This window comes from Thalassophryne amazonica, chromosome 12, assembly GCF_902500255.1.
Source record: "Thalassophryne amazonica chromosome 12, fThaAma1.1, whole genome shotgun sequence".
In the NCBI taxonomy this organism is placed as follows: Eukaryota; Metazoa; Chordata; class Actinopteri; order Batrachoidiformes; family Batrachoididae; genus Thalassophryne; species Thalassophryne amazonica.
In genome coordinates this window covers 64461968-64485314 of record NC_047114.1, presented here as the reverse complement: position 1 = coordinate 64485314, position 23347 = coordinate 64461968, and the positions used below count along the sequence as shown (strand labels likewise).

The following is a 23347-nucleotide window of genomic DNA, read 5'->3' as shown; positions in this document are numbered from 1 at the left end:
GCAAAAGCAGCAAGAATACAAACCGGCTAAAACAGCATGGAACATTACCGTCTGTCACACCCTGCCAGCAGCAGGCATACAGTGTGAACAAATAGTACCGGCCACAGGGGGGTCGGTAATTGGACTGAATCTCACCCATGCTTCATGGGTATCTACTCCAAATTTAGCTAAGGGAACGGTACCCTTAGCTGACATCTTTTGGATATGCGGACAAAAAAGGAAACTCCTGTCATCGCTGTCCCCGAATTGGAAAGGCCTTTGTGCTCCTGTGATGCTCACAGGAGCAATAACAGTAATTGAAATGCCGAATTCAATACAACCCATGCCACAGAAACTTCGTAAGAAAAGAGGAATAATGACGTTTAAAACAGACTACAACATCACAGTAAGAAACAGGATACCAGAAGGGATACCCCGACAGTTAGAAGCCATAGACAGTAGCAGAGTTAAAGCAGATGAAGATGCGGATAAATGGGGATGGGCATTGGCTCTGTTTGGGGTTACTCCAAAAATCCATTCTAGGTTCCAGGAGGTGCAGTGGATTAATTACTTGTGGTATAATCAGCAAAGATACCTGAACTGGACATTGGCAGCAGTAGGAGCCTTAACCGAACAACTGCACGCCACCTCGCTAATGACAATGCAAAATAGATTAGCTATCGAGATGATGATGGCTGATGAACAAGGAGTTTGTATTATGATCAAAGCCACCGAATGTTGCACAGCTATTCCCATGCGTACAGGGGAAGACGGAAATTTGACAGAGCTCTTAATCACACTTGAAGAGATGCAACAGGAACTGTTAAGTAACTCCATAGGAGGGAGAAATGAAACTGACGATTCTGGATACATTGTAGGGAATGGAATGAATATTGGCCCACTGTTTTCACTGTTTGGGACTCTAAGGAGAGGGTGGATATCATGGAAAGACTGGTTATACCAGATAGGTGTAATCTTGGCACTAACAGGGGTGGCGGTCTTGCTGGTAATATGTTGTGGTATTCCCTTGATAAAATTTCTGGTCAACAAATTGATTTCATCCACAGTAGGACAGCTCCCACTGTTAGCCATCCGAGCCCTAGAAGAAAGCACAAATGAAACAGACAGAGAACCAGAATATATGGAAATGGATGAAATACCAATTATCCTCCCCGACAGCCCCCAGCTCCCTAATATTGTGGCGTATACCCCAGATAGGGAGGACTGGGATGGACCGTGCTTGGTGATATTGTAGACGAGGAAGAAGACATGCACGCACATTTACATTCACACACATGCACCCACAAAAATGAGGGATAGGATAGACAATATCTGAAAGAATGACATGGAGCTGTAATAATGAACGTATATGTATATTACTAGGACACAGGAGTATGGCTGAGAGACCAGACTCCCCTGATCAGGGACCTATGCCTGATCTGCCTCTATCAAGTCTGATTGGACTCTCAGAACTGTTCGGAGAAGAGGATATACAGGAGGGATGGTCGAGACATGATTGGTCGCCACAGCCGCCATCCATCCAGCAGCTAAACCAGTTGGCAACAGAAGGATCTTCATCGTTCCAGCACCTAGCGATGACAGCTTCACAGAATCTGCCTGCAGCAAGAGTCGGCCCGAGGACTCCACCATCACCTGAAGGACCCTTTGGACTCAGGAACACACCCCTTCCGCAAATGCCATGGAGACAGTCACATGTGCCAGTGGCAACGATACCCTCCAGGGGAGGCAGCCAAGGTCGGCCATATGCAGCAACTGCCCGAGTGCATCCTAGACCCAATTCACTGCTAGGACCTGTCCCCAGCTTTCCACCCCCAAGGCAGGAGAGATATTCTGATCAGCCCAGTACCTCTGGAGGAGGATCAGCAGGGGTGGACCTTAGTTGAACTCACCCACCAGGACAGAAGGGAGCTTTGTACAGGCTACTAAATGCCCAGAGTGTCCCAACCACTTGCCTGTGCGACATCAACAATACTCCCCCCACACACGAAATGCCTTCCCCCTTGTACTTCCTGTCCCCTGGACTGCACAACCTTAATCTGGTCATGGTCACCCCACTGGACATGGCAATCTTGGTTCGAGAGCTTCGTCTTCCACAAGAGTCTGTTCCAAAAACCTTGGAGCAGCTCCTGCCCCTCACAAATCACATTCCCCATGAGCTATTTGAGGAAATCATGCCACAACTAAGTCAGACAGCTGCATACCTGTTCAGGATACACCGTGACAATGCCAACATCTCTTGTGCTCAGGAGGGCCTCCATACTCAACTGTGTGGTCTTCAGTCTAGTATGGACATGCTAGCCTGCATGATGGAGCATATGGAAAGGGAACAGCTAGGGCTGGCCACCACCACCCTGAATGTGGGCAAGAATTCTCTGGGGGCCCTGTACAACCTGGCCAAGCAGCACAAGGAGCTGGAAAGATCCATCAGAGAACTGCACGACTGTCTGAAAGCCAGAATTCCTGATCCTTCCCCCACTACCCCTGAAAGGCCAACCTCCCCATGTTCCCCAACTTCTCCCAAAACTTCAGATGCTGAGTAAATGCTGAGGAGCGCGGACTGACGTAATGGCACTGAACACGGACTATGATCTTGGTTCTTGAGTTTGAATTGCGGACTGGTTTCAGAAATCTGAGTGTAACTAAAAACAAAGAAGGATATATGTTAGTAACGAAAGTTGGGTAAATGTCTGTCCTTACCATCATCTGCGTAACACAGATAAAGCTAAATGCATACACATAGATATCACATTGCAAAGTTATAAAAAGGGGACCCTTACACGGCGTGTTTGTAGATTTAGTAGTAAAGATGCACCATAGGGACCCCTTTTTCTTAAATTATAGCATGCCTCAAGAGACATGCATTGCCTAAATTTGGTGTCTGGCCAAAACGGGCATTAGAAAACAAGCTGAAAAAGAAGAAAAACAAAGTGGAGAATGTTGAGAAATGGCCTATAATGAAAACCATTATATGATTGACTAAGGCAAATGACTTAAGGACGGACATGAAGGGAAACCATTTATTGTGTTTATCATTTAACTAGACATAGCTGCGCTAACCTTAGAATAGTTTCTTGATTGGTTGACTAAATAGTGGTAACGTAGGGGTTATTTGATGCATTTAAATAATAAATGTGTGACGCTTTAACAAAATAATATGTAGAACCAAGTATAATGGGTTGGAGCCTCTGGTTGAGTGAGTCAATAGATGCCAGAAGATGATTGGTTGCACTGATGTCAATGTGAAGCCTTTACTTTGCCATGATTAAGAGGTTGATGTAACTTGTTTTATGTGGCCATTTTAAGTGCCTTGAATTACACCAAAACTCAATGTTTGAATGTCACCTTGTGTTGATATAATCCAGCTAATTGCTCACCTTGTGCCTTAGTATGTAGGTTCACCTGCACTGCAATATATTTACCGTGTGAAGTATCACTGATATTCATATCCGCACCAGAGTTATCAGTAACTCGAGTGATGTGTTTTTCTTTTTTATTGCAATGCACAAATGAGGATGTCTTGTCAGTAAACAACCCAAGAGTATAGTTGATGTAATGGGACTCTTTCGAGTCCCAGAGGAGGGACTGTAGAAGAATTTTTAGGTCCATATTTGAACTGTGATGAACTATCAAGTGTCCTGATCCGAACTGTATGTCCTCTGGTTGAACTAGCAGGTGTTCAACCCAAAAAAAGGGCTCTATTAGTCATTTAGTCTGTCAGGGGCTTTCCAAGGTCTTTTAGGTGCTTTCCCGCAGGCCACGTGCGGGGGCCTCAGGCCAGCTGCACGTGTGGCTGAGGCCACGTGCGGAGGGGGCCTCAGGCCAGCTGCACCTGTGGCTGAAGGTCTTTTAAAAAAATCAGTTGTAAATCCTTCATGTTTTAATGGGAGCGTTTGTCACATTGAAATAATGGCCTAACACCTGCTTAGGGTTCACTAGAGGACGCTTCCAATAGAAAACCATGTCTTGGGAATGAAATAAATAAAAAAGTCGAAGGAGGAGCGATGCCCGCGGGTCTCCAATAAATAGACGAGCGCGGTTGTCATATTCAGTCTCTCTAGAGGACTCAGTTTGTCTAAGCTTTGTGTCGAAGGCTTAAATAAACTTAAAAACTCTGTGCATTTTATCTTGCTTAAGGCTGAATTATTCTAAAGTGTTGTGTCCTCTTTCTAGCATATCACTTGCAATTAGTTTGTGTTATCTAAAAGACGACATCCTGAGAAGACCAAAAAGACGAGCCGCGACAGTTGTCTGGGTGTCTTGGTGGCTTTCCTCACTCTTCTCCTTCTTGCACAGTCACTCAGTTTTTGAGAACTGTTTACTCCATGCAGATTTATCATAGAGTGACATTTTTTGTATTTCTTTGTAATTAATGTAAATAAAGTCTGAAACGTATTCAGTGGCAGCTTTACCATCAGAGAGCCTCGACCACAACTACCACAAAAGACTCCAAGCTGTCAGTGATGTTAAAGGGGGCAACACACTGTATTAAGAACAGGGGTATGTAAACTTTTGATCAGGTTCATTTGGGTAGTTCTCGTGTCGTTTTGATTTAAAAAGAGGAAACACAGTTGTGTGACAATAAATGGCTTCATCCAACCACTAACAATGAGTGGAAAAAAAATGTTTGTGTTGTCATTCATATTCTCTTAAAAATGGCTAAAAAAAAGTAAAAATTCTGCCAGGGTATGTAAACGTTTGAGCACAACTGTAGGTTCTTGGTCACCCCGATCATTCAGTTTAGACAGGCGGCGAGCTCTAGCAAGAGTCCTGGTGGATCTGAACTTCTTCCATTTACAGATGATGGAAGCCACTGTGCTCAGTGTAACCTTCAAAGCAGCATGAATGTTTGCAAAAATCCCCCCCCTCAAAAAAAACAAACAAACAAACCTTTTTCCACATTGTCATTATGGGGTATTGTGTGTAGAATTTTGAGGAAAAAAATAATTTTAATCATTTTAGAATAAGGCTGTAATATAACAAAATGTGAAAAAGTGAAGCGCTGTGAATACTTTCTGGATGCACAGTACCTTCAAGGTAAAGTACACATCAGACAGAGCAGGAGAGAAAATGAAAGGAAAACCTGATGAACCTTGATGAAGCTCTCCTTCTGTTTGAGGAGATTCTGGAGATGCTCCACATCTCTTCCCACCTCCCGCTCCTTATCTCGTTTCAGCTCGCACAGCTCCCGATCTCTTAATGACAGCTGTTTGCGAAGCTCCTGCACCTGGCTTGTGCGCTCACTGATCACCTGGGAAAGCCTATAGGAGTAATCCTGAGAGAAGTCAAAGAAGAACATGGGAGTTTGAGCAGGTAATGCTTTTCAGGCACTGTAGGACAGATCTCAGATCAGTAATGTGTTCTACCTGTAGATACTGATCTTTGGAGCTGAGAGTGTTAAGCAGGTCCTGGACCTGTGCTTGGTGTTCATTAGCCTGGCGGCTGCGATCTGACAGCAGCTCCTGGAAGAGCTTCCCTTTAAGCGCCAACCGAGCCTTGAGCTCCTCCATGACTTCACTGGGACCAGCTTGAACCTGGGCAGTGAGTGTGGCTGTCAAATCCTGTACACACACAAAACATCATACACACAGACTGCCTCAGCACACCTGCTGGATCTCCACAACTATAAACAATTAACACGGGTTTCTCCAGTTGAACTGGTTTTGAGCTTTGCAAATCAAACAGTGGCAAACAATTAAGAGTCAACATGACAAAAACACAAATGAATGCGCGGGCAGGGCGCTACCTTGTTCTCCTGGCTGTGCCTCTGCAGAGCTGCCTGTAACTGGCTGATGATGGCATCTTTCTCTCTCAGGCTGTTTCTTTCCTTCTCTTCGTTTTGCTGTTTGACAAACTGGAGGTTCCTGTAGGCCTCCGCGGCCTGTTCCAGCTCCAGCTCCTTACCTCGTGCCAAGGCATCCAGACTCTGACCAGTGACATGTACACAATCACATCTATACATATTACCAGGACAAAACAATCCCCCACAACAAAATTATACAATTCATAAATAAAGGCAATATAATGATAGCTTTCTTGTGCTGTGCTTTGTGCTGACAAGTCCATAAAATAAATAAACATCTCAATATGCCCTTTATAGTTACTGTTTGATTGCCGATGGCTGTCGTATCCCGAGGCACAAATATGACTATTCACCGTACCCACTAAGACACAGAGATTTATGTTGTGACTGCTCAAGTGTACCGTGATGGTCTCCTCGCTGCTGGACAGGATGCAGCGCAGTCTCTCCAGGTCTCGCTCCTTCTCCCGAAGGGCCACCTGCAGCCTCCTCACCTGGCTCTCATGCTCCTCCAAACAGCAGAACTTGTCATCAACTGCATGCTGCCGGAAGGACATCAGAAAAATCTAAGCGCTGCCATTTCCGACTATTCCACAGGTATTAATCGAGTTGTACTAAACGATACATTTGGAAGTTAATTGCAAACATTTTCAGTAACATTCTTTGTAATCATGCAATCACAAAATACAGTTAAAATTCAGCATTGCTTGTGTGCATCATCATCGGTGCACTTACTGATCAAACTAATAGCTGACCACATCAAAAACTTTAAACTTTAGAAGCAGCTGCTAATAAGTACTTTTTGATGTGAAGAAAAATATCACAACTTGACCTGATGCACAACTCCACCGGATGCAGTAGTTATCCACATGCTGATTTGGCACAAGTTATGTATTTAGTTTTTGAAATGCCAGATACCTTGACAACAAACTGTTCAAACATAATGCAGGTTGTAGAAAATATAATTATGGTAATTATAGTAACACTAATGATAGTAAAAGCATAATAATTACATAGTACACTCAAAAAAGTGGCTCATTGGATTGGATTTCCAACTAATAAATATATGTATTCCCAATTAAGTAAGGATTAAACAACGAGAAGCCGTGCATTATACGGTTTGAATGCATGAGCAGAGTCTAAAACACCACGATGCGAAGCGGAGTGGTGTTACTCCACGAAGTGCATTCAAACCGTATAATGCACGGCTTCGAGTTGTTTAATCCGCTTATACCATCCTCCCACACAGTGAGCTAACACAAAAATATTTATTTAAGTTAACAGAACTTGATAAAAATGCGTAAGTATTTGGGACTATTTTATGCCAGTCTCAAGACATTTTGCCTCCGATGCGCTTACTGTGTCTGCGGGCTCGGTAAGCGATGCAGCGGGCCACTCACACCGCCCCCCTCTCTGCTTTGTGGAGCTACGACCAACTCTGGCAAGAGGTCCAGAAACTACGCTCGCTGTTTTGATGTGGAGCGCTCCGGCAGCCCGCAAGAATAGAATCGTTCTCTTCTTTCCCATCTTCAATCTTGTCCAGTTCGTCCGATGTTAAATCTTTATGCCGTTGCTTTTGCTGTTCTTCTCATTTGCTCTCCTCCTCTTTCTATTCCTCAAACGTTTTATTTTGGTCAAAAAATATTAAAATTCACTTGGAAATCCATGTTTTATCGCATTTCTGTCATTCACCTGTCAAAACACAGCTGATCTGCGCCAACTGATTTGCGTGTTGCTATGGTGACGACCAGAGCGGAGTGATTATAACAAGTGACTTAACTCGCCGAACTACGTGTGCGTATACACGAAAATAATGCAGTTGGGGCTACATATATTTATTAGATGGAAATCCTGCACATAATTGAATTGAGTTCATCCAATGAGTCACTTTTTGAGTGTAATTAAAATTTCGAAAGATAGAATTTATACTCGACGGCAAGTATTTCAACTAATCAGTAAACTGTGGCACTGAGCCATCGCTATCACAAAAGTATACTTTTTCTTTAAAATTTAAAAACAAATTTAGTTGAAGTTTAGTTTCTCAAATTAGCTTTTTCTCTTCAGTAATCGTGGGAGGTTTGACCTTTGTGCGCTCGCTCTCTTCATATTCCTCCAAATCTCCTTTCATTTGTCATTCTACTGGACTCGAGTGTAAACATTTTAACTTTACCTCCAGCGCTCGGTCTCTGTCTTTAATGCGCTCTTTTAGCTTCTCCAGTAGAACATCTCTGGGTTTGGAGTGTCCTGTGGACTCCAGCATCTCTGAGTACTCCTAAAGATAAAAGATTTTTAGACAGGAAAACTGTGTGTGTTGTCCACTTTATGTATGTACAGTGAGCAGTGATTTTTTTTTTGTATACCTTCAGCTGTCTCTCTTTGTCCTTTAGGGAGTGTTCAAGCTGTGCGATGGTGCGCTCCTTTTCCTGCACCATGTTATATTTGTCTGCCTCGCTCTCTTTCATGGCTCCTTCTTTCGCCTGGAGTTCAGTGCAGGTTTTCTGAAGTGCGCGCTGCAAGTCCTGCGTCAGACAGCACAGAGGTCACACACGCTGTACTGAGCTTAACACTACATTGTCATCTGCTCCACACCGACCTGGTTGTGCTTCTCAGTGACCTCCTTGTGTTGCAGCGCCTCTTGCAGGTCAGAGTTGAGTCTGTCCTTGAACCTAACGAGGTCTTCTTGCTGCCTTTGGTTCTGTCTCAGACTCCTCTGGCTGGCCTCGAGCTCCAGGCTGAGGGAGAACAGGGAGCTCTGCACACCCACCAGCTCTCCCTGCAGATGTGCAAGTGTCAAGGCCTCGCTGACCCCCTCTGGAGACTGGAGAGAGAACAAAATGACAATATGTTAACGCTGATCAGTGAAGGTACTCACACAGATTGGTCCCCACTATACGTGCATCAAGTCTCACCTTACAATTTGCAAGCTGGTTACGGTGAACCAGTTCTTTCAGCTTACACAGAGTGGTGTTCTGCCCTTGGATCAGCTGGTACAGCTCCTGAGCCTAGGAAACCCATAGTGCATACATACAGTCATACGTGTAACACAGGCAACACTCCACTCTTCTATTTATCTAATACAAAGATGAACACACACCTCGCTGTCTTTGGTGCTGATGGACTCGGTGAGGCCCTGAATGGTTCTTTCCTGGCTGTGAGAAGCCTGGCGGAGTGAACGCAGCTCACACTCCATCTCGTCCAACTTCTCCTGTACCTTCTGCAGAGGGACACAGACGTTACTGTCTGACATTCAGATAAGCTTTAACATGGACAGGTCAACATTGAGAGCATGTATTGGTGCCACGCTTTCGCCACCCTACGGAACCGCCTTGGCTCCTGGAGGGCAAGCACCCAGTGAGACAACTGGTCCAACCTTACCTGGCACAGCCACCTGAAATGTGAGTGTCCCCTTGTTCTTTTCCAGTTATTGAGCTCCTCATCACTGAGGCACTGACAAATGCACCACACAGCAAAATCTCACAGCTGACATTTCCCCACTATGCAAGTGATACTCCCCATCTGAGTCTCCTGAAGTAACCATTTGTTTGACACAAAGTCATTCCACCTTTACCCAAGGATCTTTCGAAGAGTCCTAGTACCAAAGACAGTCAGTCATCACCACACAACCATACACAAATGCAGGCAGCACCTGGGCCCTAAAATGTTGGAGCATTACATTCTCCTGCAAAGATATCACCATCACCAAACATCTCTGGACTCACAGTACCTGTGTATAGGCCAAATGTGATGTCCAGCAACTTGTTGGGGATACTTAAAATTCTGATGATGTCCCAGAGAGCGCCCCAAACAAACAAAGCAAAAATTAACATTGACTGCAAAGAAGTACTTCCAATATTTGTGCTTATGGTCAATGAGTAGTAGGTTCTGGTTGATTGTTGAGTTCTGTGTGAAGCCAGACTCCTGTGGTTGCTAGTAAATGGGACTGAATCCTGTTAAGAATAATCCTTGCAAGCACCTTTCCCAGCACAGGTAGCAGTGCACAGCCCAGAAAAAAATGCAATGCAACTGAACAGGAAAAATCAGACTTGTGATCTTTCACATGCTAAAGGCGGTAAACCTGCACTGAGACATGCATCGAGCTTCACCAAACATGTAGAAATTCTACAGAGTAAGGCTAATATATCATGCTGCATGTTTAGGTGTCATACCATGTTATTGGCCTCACTCTCATGGATCTTGGCCTGAAGGGACTGCACCTGGAGCTGGGCCTTTTGCAGCTCACTGACGCACTGACTGGCCGCACACTCATACTGGTTCAGCTGACTCTGCTGCTCCTCAACAAGACTCTGTTATAACAAATAATAATAAATCATGAAAATACAACATCAACATATATAGCAAGGCTCTTGTTAATATGTGATGAACCATTGTGTTGAAATCTTTGTTTTAAAGATGTTATTTATTTAATGAATGACCTAGCTGTGTTTTTAAAATCAATGAACTCTTCATGTCTTTAGTGGCTTTGTTATCTGTCCAGTTCCAGCGGCTGCCTCATTTGAGGAAGATAATGCTGTGTGAGCCAACTATACAATTTATATGCACAGTGAAAAACCCTGTTCATTCTAGTCTGCTCTCTTTTTAAGCGCTGATGGGCTGAGAGCCTCATGAAGGGTGTACGAGTGTCTGCGACTTATGCATGAGTGAAGCTACGATGGGTTAGCACAAGTGTGCCACTAAGCAGTTTCCCCCCCAACACCAAAAGAAGCATGGCTATACAATTATCAATGATGATCAATTGGTAGTATAATAGAGCCAAACTGAAACAAACACCCATCGCATCACCTCCATAATGCCACATAAAAATAAGTTATTTTACTTCATAGCCCGCAAACAGTGAGATAATAGGGTGGTCTGACATTACATGGATGACTCTGCCTCAAGGCCTCAAAATGAAACTAGGACAGTAGTAGAGCCACTCTGTCTTAATGTCGCCCCATTTCTAACCTAGTTTACTTGGCAGCCCCAGATACAAGATCACGCTTTTATTATGAAAGGATAATCTATTTATAAAATAATAACCTTCTCAAAAATTACCACAAAGGTTAACACATGAAAGCAGATAGGTGTCGTTTTTGGACATTTCAAAATCTTTTCAGCAGACAGCTACTAATGAGTCAGTGCTATAAACCTGACATTTGAGATCACAAGCTGGAGCTGCAACAATTAACCAGTTATTAAATCATTTTGTTAAATCAGTTAATTGTTCTGTCTGTCCAAATTCTGACTTCAGCTTCTTATGAATATTTTCTGGGCTTCTCCCCATCTCTAACAGTAAACTGGATACCTTTAAGATGTTGATAAAATAAGAAAGTTGAGGAAGCATTTTGGACTGTGAGAATCACTGATCAATGTTATGCACCATTTTCTTTTGTCAACCAAACAACTCATGGATTAATCCAGAGAATAATCAACAGATTAACTGAAAATGAATATAACTGTTAGGAATGAAACATTTTAGGATTTAATTTTCTGTCTTTTTGTGGCAAAACTCTATACAAGATTTTCTTCCATTTTTTTCTCCGTGGATGGCTTTTTAATTTTTTGGCACTTTATATCTTTCATATGTTGAATGTGAGGTTAAACATTATTGGCAGAATCTATGGTTATGATTTACTGGTAAATTAACTAATGGTAATCAGAAAATAATCAATATTCTAATAAAAAGAATTATTAATCAAAATAATAATATGATTAATTAGTTACACAAATAATCTTACAGTTCCAACACAAGTAAGATGACATACTTGACAAAATAAATAAAAAAATCCTATGTGGCAATCATAATTTGTAAGTTATAAAGACCAGTCTGGAGAACTGGTTCTTGCGTCAGGTCAGCATAAGAGGATACAACCTCAAACCATCAGTGTCCTAATTTGAATTCACAACCAGAAATTCAGTGTGTGATTTGTAATCCTAATTTTAAAACCATTGAATTGAACTAAATTGTGTTTATTAAAAAATGTCTGTTTTCACGATCTGATGATCTGAGCCTGGGTCATGTTTTACAGCGTACCCACACTTGACTGCTCATGTAATATTCTCTCATATATGCACAATATAGACACACACCACAGTTGCTCGCATCCTCTTAAGAACGCTCCTGAGAAGCAGGACTGACTGACATCTGGTGGATTGTGTGGCTAATTAAGACAAAACATGGACAGAACAGTAGTTTTGCAGAAAGGCAACCCTGTTTGTCAAACTGTAAAGCCTGTTGGTTTGGTTCGCTCAAACTGCACAGCAAAACCAAAGCTAGCAATTCCAGTCTGTCATCATTCTATTCAAACACCACCATCCAGGTGCTATACCTGCAGATGTGGGCGTGGCTGAGGATAATCTTTATACGCATCTTCCCATAAATCCTCTGTGTTTGACAAATACAGATCCTCATCAATTCCAACATGGAGCCTGATCAGAGAGTCCTCTAGCTCAGGTATTGGTGTATGGGTGGTTTCTGTCTTTATCTGGTGCTCCATAAGACATTCTCAAAAGAGAGTCAGTGTAGTCCAGCCTCATGCCTCCATTACTGGAGCTCCGCTTGAGCAAAATGGGAATTTTGCTCCCTTTGGGGCTCTGAACTGGCTGGTACATACCACAGATCTCCAGCAAATAGTGAGTTAGGGGCAGACTGGGTGTTGGTGATCCTTGGTCATATGGGGTCCCCACATGCTCCTTGAAGAAGGACTCAGATATTCCCTCATCTATTGGATCCCTAGGGGAGCTAAGAGGCTCGTATGGCATGGTTGTGGGTGGAATATAATCTGTAGCGGCTTCCAAGGATGCCACTGAATGGCTGGAACTTGTTCGGTCAACCACAGTGCGATCACTGTCCAATGTCTTTGAGGGGTCCTGAGAACCAGGGACCAAGTTAAAGATGAAGTGGGATTTTCTGTATCTACATTTTTCCGTCTCCTTCTCCGCCACAACTCCTCCTCCTGCCACACTCCCTCCGATTACACTAGCTGAGTATCTGGTTGATGGCCCACAGGAAATACTCCGTGCTACTTTCCTGGGGCACTTTGCAGACTGCTTCATAATCAGAGTCTGCTACTCGCCAGTAACTGCACCCCCGGCACCTCCTTGGGGTACTAAGAAAACCACATTGTGATCCTGCAAAAGTAACCTCTGACCCAAGGCCAGTAGAGTACTGGGGTTGATGGTGACAGTCCAGACTCTCGTCAGCCCAGTACTCGTACAAAGAATAGATTAAGTCCTCCTGGAGAAGGGCACAATACTTAGCATGGGTAAGACCTGATATGTCCACCATTCCATCTCCTGGCCCTCCGCCCTCAGACAATGCTCCTACACAATCTTCTTCTGAGTTAGTTTTCTGGTAGAGACCACTGATGCTCTGTCTCAGCCGGTGTTTCTCTTGCAAGAGGCGCTGCAGCCTTCTGATAGACAGGGCCTCCACACGAGCGATCACTGTGTCAAAGCGGTACATGCGGTCCAGCATGAATGTACATTTAGAGCAGGCAAACTCCCCTCTGCCATCCCGGGAGAGCTCCTGACCAAGAGCGTGAGACAGCAGCACCTGCAAGTTGAGCTTGGAAGAAGGGTGGAAGATCCATCGCCGCTGGTTACCACAGAGCTCTCGTCCACAGATGCGACAAGTTTCCTTCATTTTGAGATTGAGCATTCCACAGGCTTTCTATGATCCAAAAACTGACAGAACGCCTTAATTATGCTGATGCCACGTGGGTAAGGAATGCTGAAGAAAAACTACGTGGTTTCACATAATGATAAAGGTCATGACGTTAATCCTTCAACAGTCAGTGACTCAACAACAGACAATATGAAGCAGACAAAAACCTGCTGGTTCTACATGTGGTTCTTGGAAGGCCAAGACTGTATAGTAAAAAAAAAAAAAACACCATCAGCTCTCATTTGCAGGGGAAACGTGAAAACGACACGTACCCCAAAAGACACGCAACAACAAGGCGACTGTGTCTCACCATCCGGCTCTAATAGTCAGGTTTATGTGATATCAAACCGCTGGTTGGCATGTTTGATATTTTCCATCAGCAGGGCGCGCGCGCGTGCCCATCTGCACCATCACCCCGGCTACAGGAGCGGCGTCAGCGTCTCTCTGTTTAATCCGCCTCCGGACACAAACGAGCAGCAGGCGTCCTTATAGACACTCGTCCGAGACTCCCACCGGCGTCCAAAATGAGCCTTCATTTATGTCTCAGCTGAGACAGAGGAAGATACGCCTGGTTACGTCGTCCTTCCTGTAAATATCCGGCAGAAACAACGATGTGGCAGCAGACCTGCGGTGGCGGAGCGCACCACTCTGAGAGAGCAGAGGGGTGGACGAGCCCGGTGAAATCACACTAAGGCCCTATTTATTGCACAACAAAATCCTACCACATAGGTACAATGGTTAAAGTTCCAACATCAATATTAATGCAAAAGCCAGCCCGGCTTCACTGTGGCTCTTTCGGTGGGTGAGGGGAAGAGTAGCACTGAGATCCCCCCCGCTTCAACTCGGCACTTCTACGCGTCCGGTTCGCCTGAACGAACAGGTGAAAAAACTGTTAGTCGGACGCGACGGTGATTAGACTCAAAAAGAAGAAAAAACAGCAAATCATTCAATTACGCACACAGAACTAGTTTACTCATCAAAATCCTCACACAACGCTCACAGATTTGATTAAATTGTTGAATTATTTTCCAAAGATACTCTCCAGTGCTGCTTTAAGACATACATGCTTTAAAAGTCTTAAAAAGCATCGAATATGTTAATCAAAAATAAGCCCTTAATTATTAAAATGTCTTAAATTAGTCTTTCAGAAGTCTCAAAAATGCCAATACATAGGAAGAAGGATTTTATTCATGTTCTCATGTGACATTGAAAATAAAAATGTCAAAATAAATGACAATAAAAAATATAATCCAGTGAAAGACTTAACACTGCACAAGTCATGACAATAAAAACAAACAAATCTCTTTTGTTGCCGGTATCATGGTCTGATCGGTCCCCCGTCTGACTGGTGCACCCTGCCTTCACTGCGCATGCGTCCTTTCGGAGCACGTTTCTGCTTCAAACTGCACTCCAGTCATCATCTATCTCAGCGACAGATATCTGAAGCTTTTGTACAACAATCATTTCCACATAAATTCAGCATTACAGTGGTCCCTCGCTATAACGCAGTTCACCTTTCGTGGCCTCGCAGTTTCGCAGATTTTTTTTTGTGCAATTTTGCATGCTTCTTTTTTTTTTTTAACAGTGCATTGTGTTCTGCATCCTTATCAGGCGGGCCGGTCGCGGCACCGGTTGGCATCACCGCGATTGCTCTCACTGCCTCCGATGTGCTTACCGAGTCTGCGGGCTCGGTAAGCGCGACTTCTTGCGGAAAAATCTGCAGCACTGCATGGTCTCGGTAATCGCAGCCGCAGAGCTCTGTGGCCACTGAGAGAGGTTTGCATCTTTTTAATGACTTGGGTTCTTTGCGGGGCCCGCATCCGTACCCCGCAACGGAAACACCAGAGGCAGCAAAGGGAGAGCACGCGCATTGTGTTCTGCGTGTGTCTGTTTATAATCTTCTCGCCCAGAAGAAAAAAGAGCACCAACAACTACCCATAACTGTGTTCTTCACTCGGAAAAAGACACCTGCACCGAGGTGTCACTCAGTGGAAAAAGACGCTACAGCGGAGCAGCGCCAGGACGAAGACGCACGGTCAGAGGAACTGTGAAATACTGGTCAGTCACTATTAATAATTTCTTATGTGTCCAACCTCGCAGGTTGATAGTTAAAATTAAATTTGTTAGTTCTAAAAGCCATCATAATTATTTATAGGAAAACGTTCTTTTATTTCTCAAAAAAATGTTTGGCCTGAAAACAGGTTTTGATCTTTGGTTTCATTCTATAATACTGGACTTATTTTTCTACTAAGGTTTGAACTTTGAGTATTTACACAAGAGAGAAAAATGAGAAAATGTTAATGCCTGTTTGAGAAAAGTGTATAAAGTGTGTAGTGAGGGGTTTTACAGCCTTAAAACATCTATAATAATTGTAAAAACTAATGCTGACAACTTCGTGGATTTCGCCTATTGCGGGTTATTTTTAGAACATAACTCCCGCGATAAACGAGGGACCACTGTATTTCATAATAAAAGATGGGGGTACCGATCAGACCGCGACACCGGTGCGTCTGAGTCTCTGTACACCCAAACCGTTTAAAGACAATAATGCGATTATTAACCATCAGATGGCAAAGTAAAACCTCTTAAGTCATCCTAAAGTGCAGTTTTAAGCAGAAATGAGGCGATAATCTGTTAATCGCTGCTAACGCTCCAAAGTGACACATGCGCAGTGAAGGCAGGTGGATCGATCAGATGGGGGGAGACCGATCAGACTGCGACACGGGAAAGCAGAGACACTTGAGGAAATATAAATGTAATGAAAATGAGCAATTCAAGGAAGAGTTTGCAGCGTGGGTTAAAGCAGTACCAGGGAATGTGTTTAATGCACAATGCATTTTATGCAGGAAGTCCTTCAAATTCAGCATGATGGGAATCCAGGCAGTAGAATTCCACATGCAAAGTGGAATCTGAAACACAAGACTACAAAATCAGTGAGCCAGCGAAAGCCAGGTATGTCTCAGTTCTGTTGTGGTTCTGCCGTCGTCTTGACCTCCCCTGTGATACCTGTGCACCAGTGGCTGTCTTAAATCTAGCTTGGCTTATGATGTAGGAACCTTAATCCATGTATTTTTTTTTATTCAATACATTTTTCACATATGGATTGCTGAATAAGCTGCTGAAAGTGCCTAAAACAACATTTTCTTCATTATTGACAACAAAGGACTTGATAGCATGCATGTCACAATTCGCTGGCAACCGCCATATTGGCTTATCATTTGTATTTCTTTCCACAGTTTCCCAATTTTCTGCTGCAATAAAACTGAAATAAACCATGTCAAAAGCTGCCAGTAATACACACACATGATTGTGAACACAGGGACGTGGATTTCTGATTTCACTTCCTGTAGAAATATTCCACATAGCGGTGGCAGAATGAGATTTCTGGAAAATATGAAGTAAACCAGTTATGACTCATTACTCTCTGTAATTGATGCGTTCACTTCAGACACTGATTCATTATTTCAGAATGCTCAGAACACTGAATGAAACATTTACTTCAGAATGACTCACTTAAAAAAATGATTTGGAACAGTAAATGAAACAGGTACTTCAGAAAAATTCAGACCCCTAAGCATAACACCATGTTTCAGAATTCATTGTTTCAAAATGTTCAAAACACAAAATGAAACAACTGTCTTAGAACATAATGAAATGCTTTTGAAGTAACTGAAAGATTAAATAAATATTTAACATCAGTAATAGATTCACTATTCCCAAAGCATCAACACTCTAAATGAAACAAACTCTTTGGCTAAGACCCACTTTTTCCAAATTGCTTGAAACAGTAAATAAAATTCAGAATAATAAATTGATTCAAAATATAGCAAGGCATTTGCTTCAGAAAATCATTCAAAATTTGGCAACAACTGAAGCCCCTTTCTCATGTTCAGATATGCATTATGCAGTCACAGTCTATAACCGCAACAAATCAGCATACGATTGTATTATGTGATGTGTGTAAAAACAACTGAAGCACAACTGTAATATAACTTTAGCACAACCTATGTGCTTCTGGTAAACCTCCCGCTGATGTCATTGCATGCACATCAATGTTACAAACTTGAAGGGAATGCAAGGGATTACCAAAGGATGTGAGTGTTCACAACGGGAATTCTTGCTATGGGTAAAACAAGACCACACCATAATGTTGGAATATTCTGGTTCATCATGGAACCCTCTCAGACCCTCTAAGGTTTTCAAAAGTATGACAAGGTTTTAAACCGTGAACTTCTCAGCTGCATCCATGGACGTTAGAACGTAGCTTCAAACACTAAATTAAATATTAGCTTCATCAAACAATTCAATGTGTCATGGTTTGTCTAGGGTCCTTTGCCCTGTCTGTCCTTTTTGTGTGTTGTTCATCGATCTGTTTCTCCTCCAGGGTGCGCTGCTGAACCGAGGAGCACCTGCATCTCATCATCGCCACACACCTGATGTGCATGAGCGGCTCATTAGCAGCATGTTACTTAAGTCAGCTCATTCACTGCTGGATTCCTTTAGCTCCTCTCCAAGCCATGAAGCCATATTCCATCTCCATTCCTGTCCATGAAGCCAGAGTCTTCCGAGACTGATCCTCTCCATGAAGCTAGAGTCTTCCTGTTCCAAGTCCAAGTCCGTGACCCAGCAAGAGCAATCCGTGATTCCCAGACAGGATCGGGCGCGGTTTCCACACTGCATCAACTCCCGGTTCCACCGTTACCAGCGGGCTCTATCTGCACCACGTCACCTTGGAATTCTATGGCAGTTACAGAGTGTAATGCTCTGCCACGCTTCAGTTAAGTTCCTTCATGTTCTGTGGAATTCTGCTCTCACACATTCCTGCCTGTGACTGTGCATAAGAAAGAACTGTTTCCAAGTAACCTGGCGAACTCTCTAATTCCCATATTACAGCCTGTTGTCTTTCCTGGTTTTCCCAGACACTATTCTGCACAGCTGCCACGCTGCACTGACTCCTGGCTCCGCAGCTACCTGCACAACTACGTCACTTTTGATCTCTCTGGCAAAAAGTTAGCTTCGATAACAGCTAATCCGCTAACTGAAAAGTTATCTTTTATAAAGCTAAACCGATAAACCAACCAAAAATTTATAGCAAGCTACAACTAACCGATAACTTTCAGTATCCTCTCCGGTACACTTGCAACTACTAACAAGCCAATTTTAAGTTTTAACACCACAATCACTTCTGGTAGCATCAAAGGTGACCACTAACCCAAACAGTGACTCAGCACTTCTGTCTCTGTGCACCCCGCCCACTGCTGGAAACTCCTGTTTACTACATATTGTGCAGTAGTGAAGCAGTTGAGAGGAGCTAAGCTCAACTCTACACACAAAAAAGAAGCCATTATTCCTTAACAGAATGTAGCAGTACCACCGTAAGGCAGAGGTCTTGGAAAATAAAGCAGTTTTGACTTATGGTTTTGATTTAAAATAAAATGAATCTAGATCGAATAACTCCATTAATGTCAATTCTGTCATTTGGACAAAACTTAAAATATAACATCTTTTAATTTTTAATGATGCACTAATTCTGAAGTTTTGTAACAAACACAGACAGATGCCAAAGGATTATGGGTAAATGAGCCTCCGCCAACACTGATTGGTTGACTCATTCATTCTATGTAAAAATCAACGTGTTAATGTTGTTGTGTGGGCCGCCAGAAGAGGAGGTACTGCTGGCCCACCACCAGAGGGCGCCCTGCCTGAAGTGCGGCCTTCAGGCACTAGAGGGCGCTGCCGCCTCACAGGAACAGCCGAGGTGACAGCTGTCATTCATCAACTGTGACAGCTGTCACCAATCATCTGCACTTCATCTCGGATAAAAGCAGGATGACACCTCCACCACGACGCCGAGATATCGTTCTTCTACGGAGGTAACTTCTCAGCTGTCGTCTACTCTGACACATAATCTGAGCTCTTTTCGCAGCCGTTTTCCTGTGGTGTTTCTTTATCAGCTGGATTGGCGTTTGGTGTGATTAGCGACAGCTTCGCCTCACACCCCAACCAGATAAGTGGTTAAACAGGAGCTGCACGAGTATGTGATTTGAGGTGGAGGTGGAATTTCCACCGTTGTTGTTACTGGGTGTACACACAGCCACACTTGACTGTCTTTGCTCTTCGCCAGCAGTACCAGATCCGACACGTGGAGACGGTGGCCACCTGAGGGACTCGGGACCTGGTGGCTCCAGTATCCTTCGGGTTCGGTGGCGGAGGAAATCGTGTGGTTCCGGTTCTTCTCTAGACGGACGTCTCCTATCGTCGAGCCTGCCCACACGACACCTTTATCCATTGACTTTGTATTATTCTATAATCTGCTGTGTGTGGTTGTGGCATTCACAACAGTAAAGTGTTCAAGTTTAACTCCTTCTATTGTCCGTTCATTTACGCGCCCTGTTGTGGGTCCGTGTCACTACACTTTCCCAACAGGATATCTCGGCCAGCGTCATGGACTCCGAGGGGCGTCACCCAGCGATTGAACGGCCAATGGGAGAGCAGGGTGCACAGGCGTCTGCAGGAGGCGTGATTGGTGAGTTGCAGCACATCCTCACCGCTTTTACGGCTCGGTTGGATCAGATGACCGAGCAAAACATCCTCCTGAACCGCAGGGTGGAGGCTCTCTCCGCACAGGTGGCAGCGAGCGCTCAGGGCGCTGCTGCGGCTCCTCCTCCTGCCGACACTGTGCAGGATATAAATGTTCCAGTGGTCGTTCATCAACCCCTCCCACCATCCCCTGAAGCATACATAAGCCCCCCAGAGCCGTACGGAGGTTGTGTGGAGACGTGCGCGGACTTTCTCATGCAGTGTTCGCTCGTCTTTGCACAACGTCCCGTCATGTACGCATCTGATGCTAGTAAAATAGCTTATGTGATTAATCTGCTTCGAGGAGAGGCACGCGCTTGGGCTACGGCGCTTTGGGAGCAAAATTCACGGCTCCTTCATACGTACACTGGGTTTGTGAGGGAGTTCAAAACCATGTTTGATCACCCTAACAGGGGAGAGACCGCTTCAACTGTGCTGCTGTCAATGAGACAGGGACGCCGGAGCGCAGCCGCAATGCGGAAGTCGACTGCATAAGCGGCTGGAATAACGCTCCGCGCCGCCTTCGTAAACGGACTGTCGTCGGTCTTGAAGGAGCACCTGGTGGCCAAGGATGAACCGCGGGAATTAGATGGGCTTATCGACCTTGTTATACGGTTAGACAATCGGTTGGAGGAACGCCGTCGGGAACGAGACGAAGGGCGTGGCCGGGCACGCGCCGTCCCTCTTCCTTCCGGGTCCGAAAAAGGTCCGCCCTTCCCACGCTCCATGGCCTCTACGCCCCGTGTGGCTACAGCTGCCCCTGCTGACGAAGCTATGGACACAAGCAGGGCCACATTCAGACCACCGAATAGACAGAGGAGGCTTCCCCGCGGGGCGTGTTTTGTTTGCGGCTCAATTGAGCACCAATTGAGAGACTGCCCCGAACGGTTAAACACCAATGCCCGCCCCTAGAAACTGGACTTAGGGTGGGCCAAGAAATTCACGTGGGACACACACATATTTCCACACGGCTCCCAGTTACAATCCTTAGCGGGGACTTAACCCTTCAGGCCCCAGCACTGGTAGACACAGGGTCAGTGGTGCCGGTTGAGTACCACGATCTTGCTGACATTTTCAGCAAGGATCGGGCACTCACCCTTCCCCCGCACCGTCCATACGATTGCGCCATTGATTTGATTCCAGGCGTGGAGTTCCCGTCCAGCAGGCTGTACAACCTCTCACGACCTGAGCGCGAATCGATGGAGACCTACATCCGGGACTCCTTAGCTGCCGGGCTGATCCGGAACTCCACCTCCCCGATGGGAGCAGGTTTCTTTTTTGTGGGCAAGAAAGATGGCAGTCTTCGTCCATGCATTGATTATCGGGGGCTGAACGAGATCACGGTTCGCAACCGATACCCGTTGCCTTTGTTGGATTCCGTGTTCACCCCCCTGCATGGAGCCAAAATATGCACAAAGCTGGATCTTAGGAACGCATATCACCTAGTTCGGGTCCGGAAGGGAGACGAGTGGAAGACGGCATTCAACACCCCGTTAGGTCATTTTGAGTACCTGGTCATGCCGTTCGGCCTCACTAACGCCCCCGCAACGTTCCAAGCTTTGGTAAATGACGTCTTGCGGGACTTCCTGCACCGATTCGTCTTCGTATATCTGGACAATATACTCATTTTTTCTCCGGACCCTGAGACTCATGTACGGCATGTACGTCAGGTCCTGCAGCGGTTGTTGGAGAACCGGCTGTTTGTGAAGGGCGAGAAGTGTGAGTTCCACCGCACCTCTTTGTCCTTCCTGGGGTTCATAATCTCCTCCAACTCCGTCGCCCCGGATCCGGCCAAGGTCACGGCGGTGAGAGACTGGCCCCAACCTACGAGCCGTAGGAAGTTGCAACAGTTCCTCGGCTTTGCAAATTTTTACAGGAGGTTCATTAAGGGGTATAGTCAGGTAGTTAGCCCCCTGACAGCCCTGACCTCTCCAAAAGTCCCCTTCACCTGGTCGGATCGGTGCGATGCCGCATTCAGGGAGTTGAAACAGCGCTTCTCGACTGCACCCGTCTTGGTGCAGCCCGATCCCAGTCGCCAGTTTGTGGTTGAAGTGGACGCCTCTGCTCAGGGATAGGAGCCGTGCTATCCCAGAGCGGAGAGACGATAAGGTTCTTCACCCCGTGTGCCTATTTCTCCCGCAGGTTGACCCCAGCAGAACGGAACTATGACGTGGGCAATCGAGAACTCCTAGCGGTGAAAGAGGCTCTTGAGGAGTGGAGACACCTGTTGGAGGGAGCGTCAGTGCCATTCACGGTTTTTACTGACTACCGGAACCTGGAGTATATCAGGACCGCCAGGCGGCTGAACCCCAGGCAAGCCCGCTGGTCACTGTTCTTCGGGCGTTTTGACTTCCGAATCACCTACCGTCCCGGGACCAAGAACCAGAGGTCGGATGCCTTGTCCCGGGTGCATGAACATGAAGTCAAAACCGAGCTGTTGGATCCACCGGAACCCATCGTACCGGAGTCCACTATCGTGGCCACCCTTACCTGGGACATGGAGAAGACCGTCCGGGAGGCCCTGGCACGGAGCCCGGATCCCGGAACAGGGCCAAAGAACAGACTTTACGTCCCACCAGAAGCCAGGGCTGCCATCCTGGACTTCTGTCACGGGTCCAAGCTCTCCTGTCACCCAGGGGTGCGTAGGACCGTGGCAGTGGTCCGGCAGCGCTTCTGGTGGGCGTCCCTGGAGACTGACGTCCGGGCTTACATCCAGGCCTGCACCACCTGTGCCAGGGGCAAGGCGGACCACCAAAAGGCACAGGGACTCCTTCAAACCGCTTCCGTGCCTCATCGCCCTTGGTCCCACATTGGTCTGGATTTCGTCACGGGCCTCCCGCCATCCTGGGGGCACACCACCATCCTCACGATAGTGGACCGGTTTTCCAAGGCGGCCCACTTCGTGGCCCTCCCGAAGCTCCCGTCGGCCCAGGAGACAGCGGATCTCCTGGTCCACCATGTCGTAAGTCTGCATGGGATACCAACAGACATCGTCTCAGATAGTGGTCCCCAGTTTTCCTCGCAGGTTGGAGAAGTTTTCTGCCGGGAGCTGGGGGCCACCGTGAGCACTCTCATCTGGGTATCACCCTCAGACCAACGGACAGGCTGAACGGGCCTAACCAAGAGCTGGAGCAGGCCTGCAATGTACCACATCGCACATCCCGATGGCATGGAGTGAACACCTGGCCTGGATCGAGTATGCGCATAACAGCCAAGTGTCCTCTGCCACCGGCCTCTCCCCGTTCGAGGTGTGTCTGGGGTATCAGCCCCCTTTGTTTCCTGTGGTGGAGGGAGAGGTCGGTGTACCC

General features: G+C 45.7%; 1 protein-coding gene across 1 annotated transcript in view; it reads right to left on the bottom strand.

Moving 5' to 3' along the window:
- LOC117521821 (myomegalin-like) overlaps positions 1-23347 on the bottom strand; it is a 150802-nt gene that overhangs the window by 51627 nt on the left and 75828 nt on the right. The window contains exons 10-19 of the mRNA XM_034183170.1: positions 9964-10101; positions 8892-9011; positions 8707-8799; positions 8391-8615; positions 8158-8316; positions 7968-8069; positions 6202-6339; positions 5744-5923; positions 5364-5558; positions 5081-5272 (exon numbers count right to left, since the gene is read on the bottom strand). Coding sequence (XP_034039061.1) covers positions 5081-5272; positions 5364-5558; positions 5744-5923; positions 6202-6339; positions 7968-8069; positions 8158-8316; positions 8391-8615; positions 8707-8799; positions 8892-9011; positions 9964-10101 — 1542 coding nt within the window. The remainder of the gene's footprint in view (positions 1-5080; positions 5273-5363; positions 5559-5743; positions 5924-6201; positions 6340-7967; positions 8070-8157; positions 8317-8390; positions 8616-8706; positions 8800-8891; positions 9012-9963; positions 10102-23347) is intronic.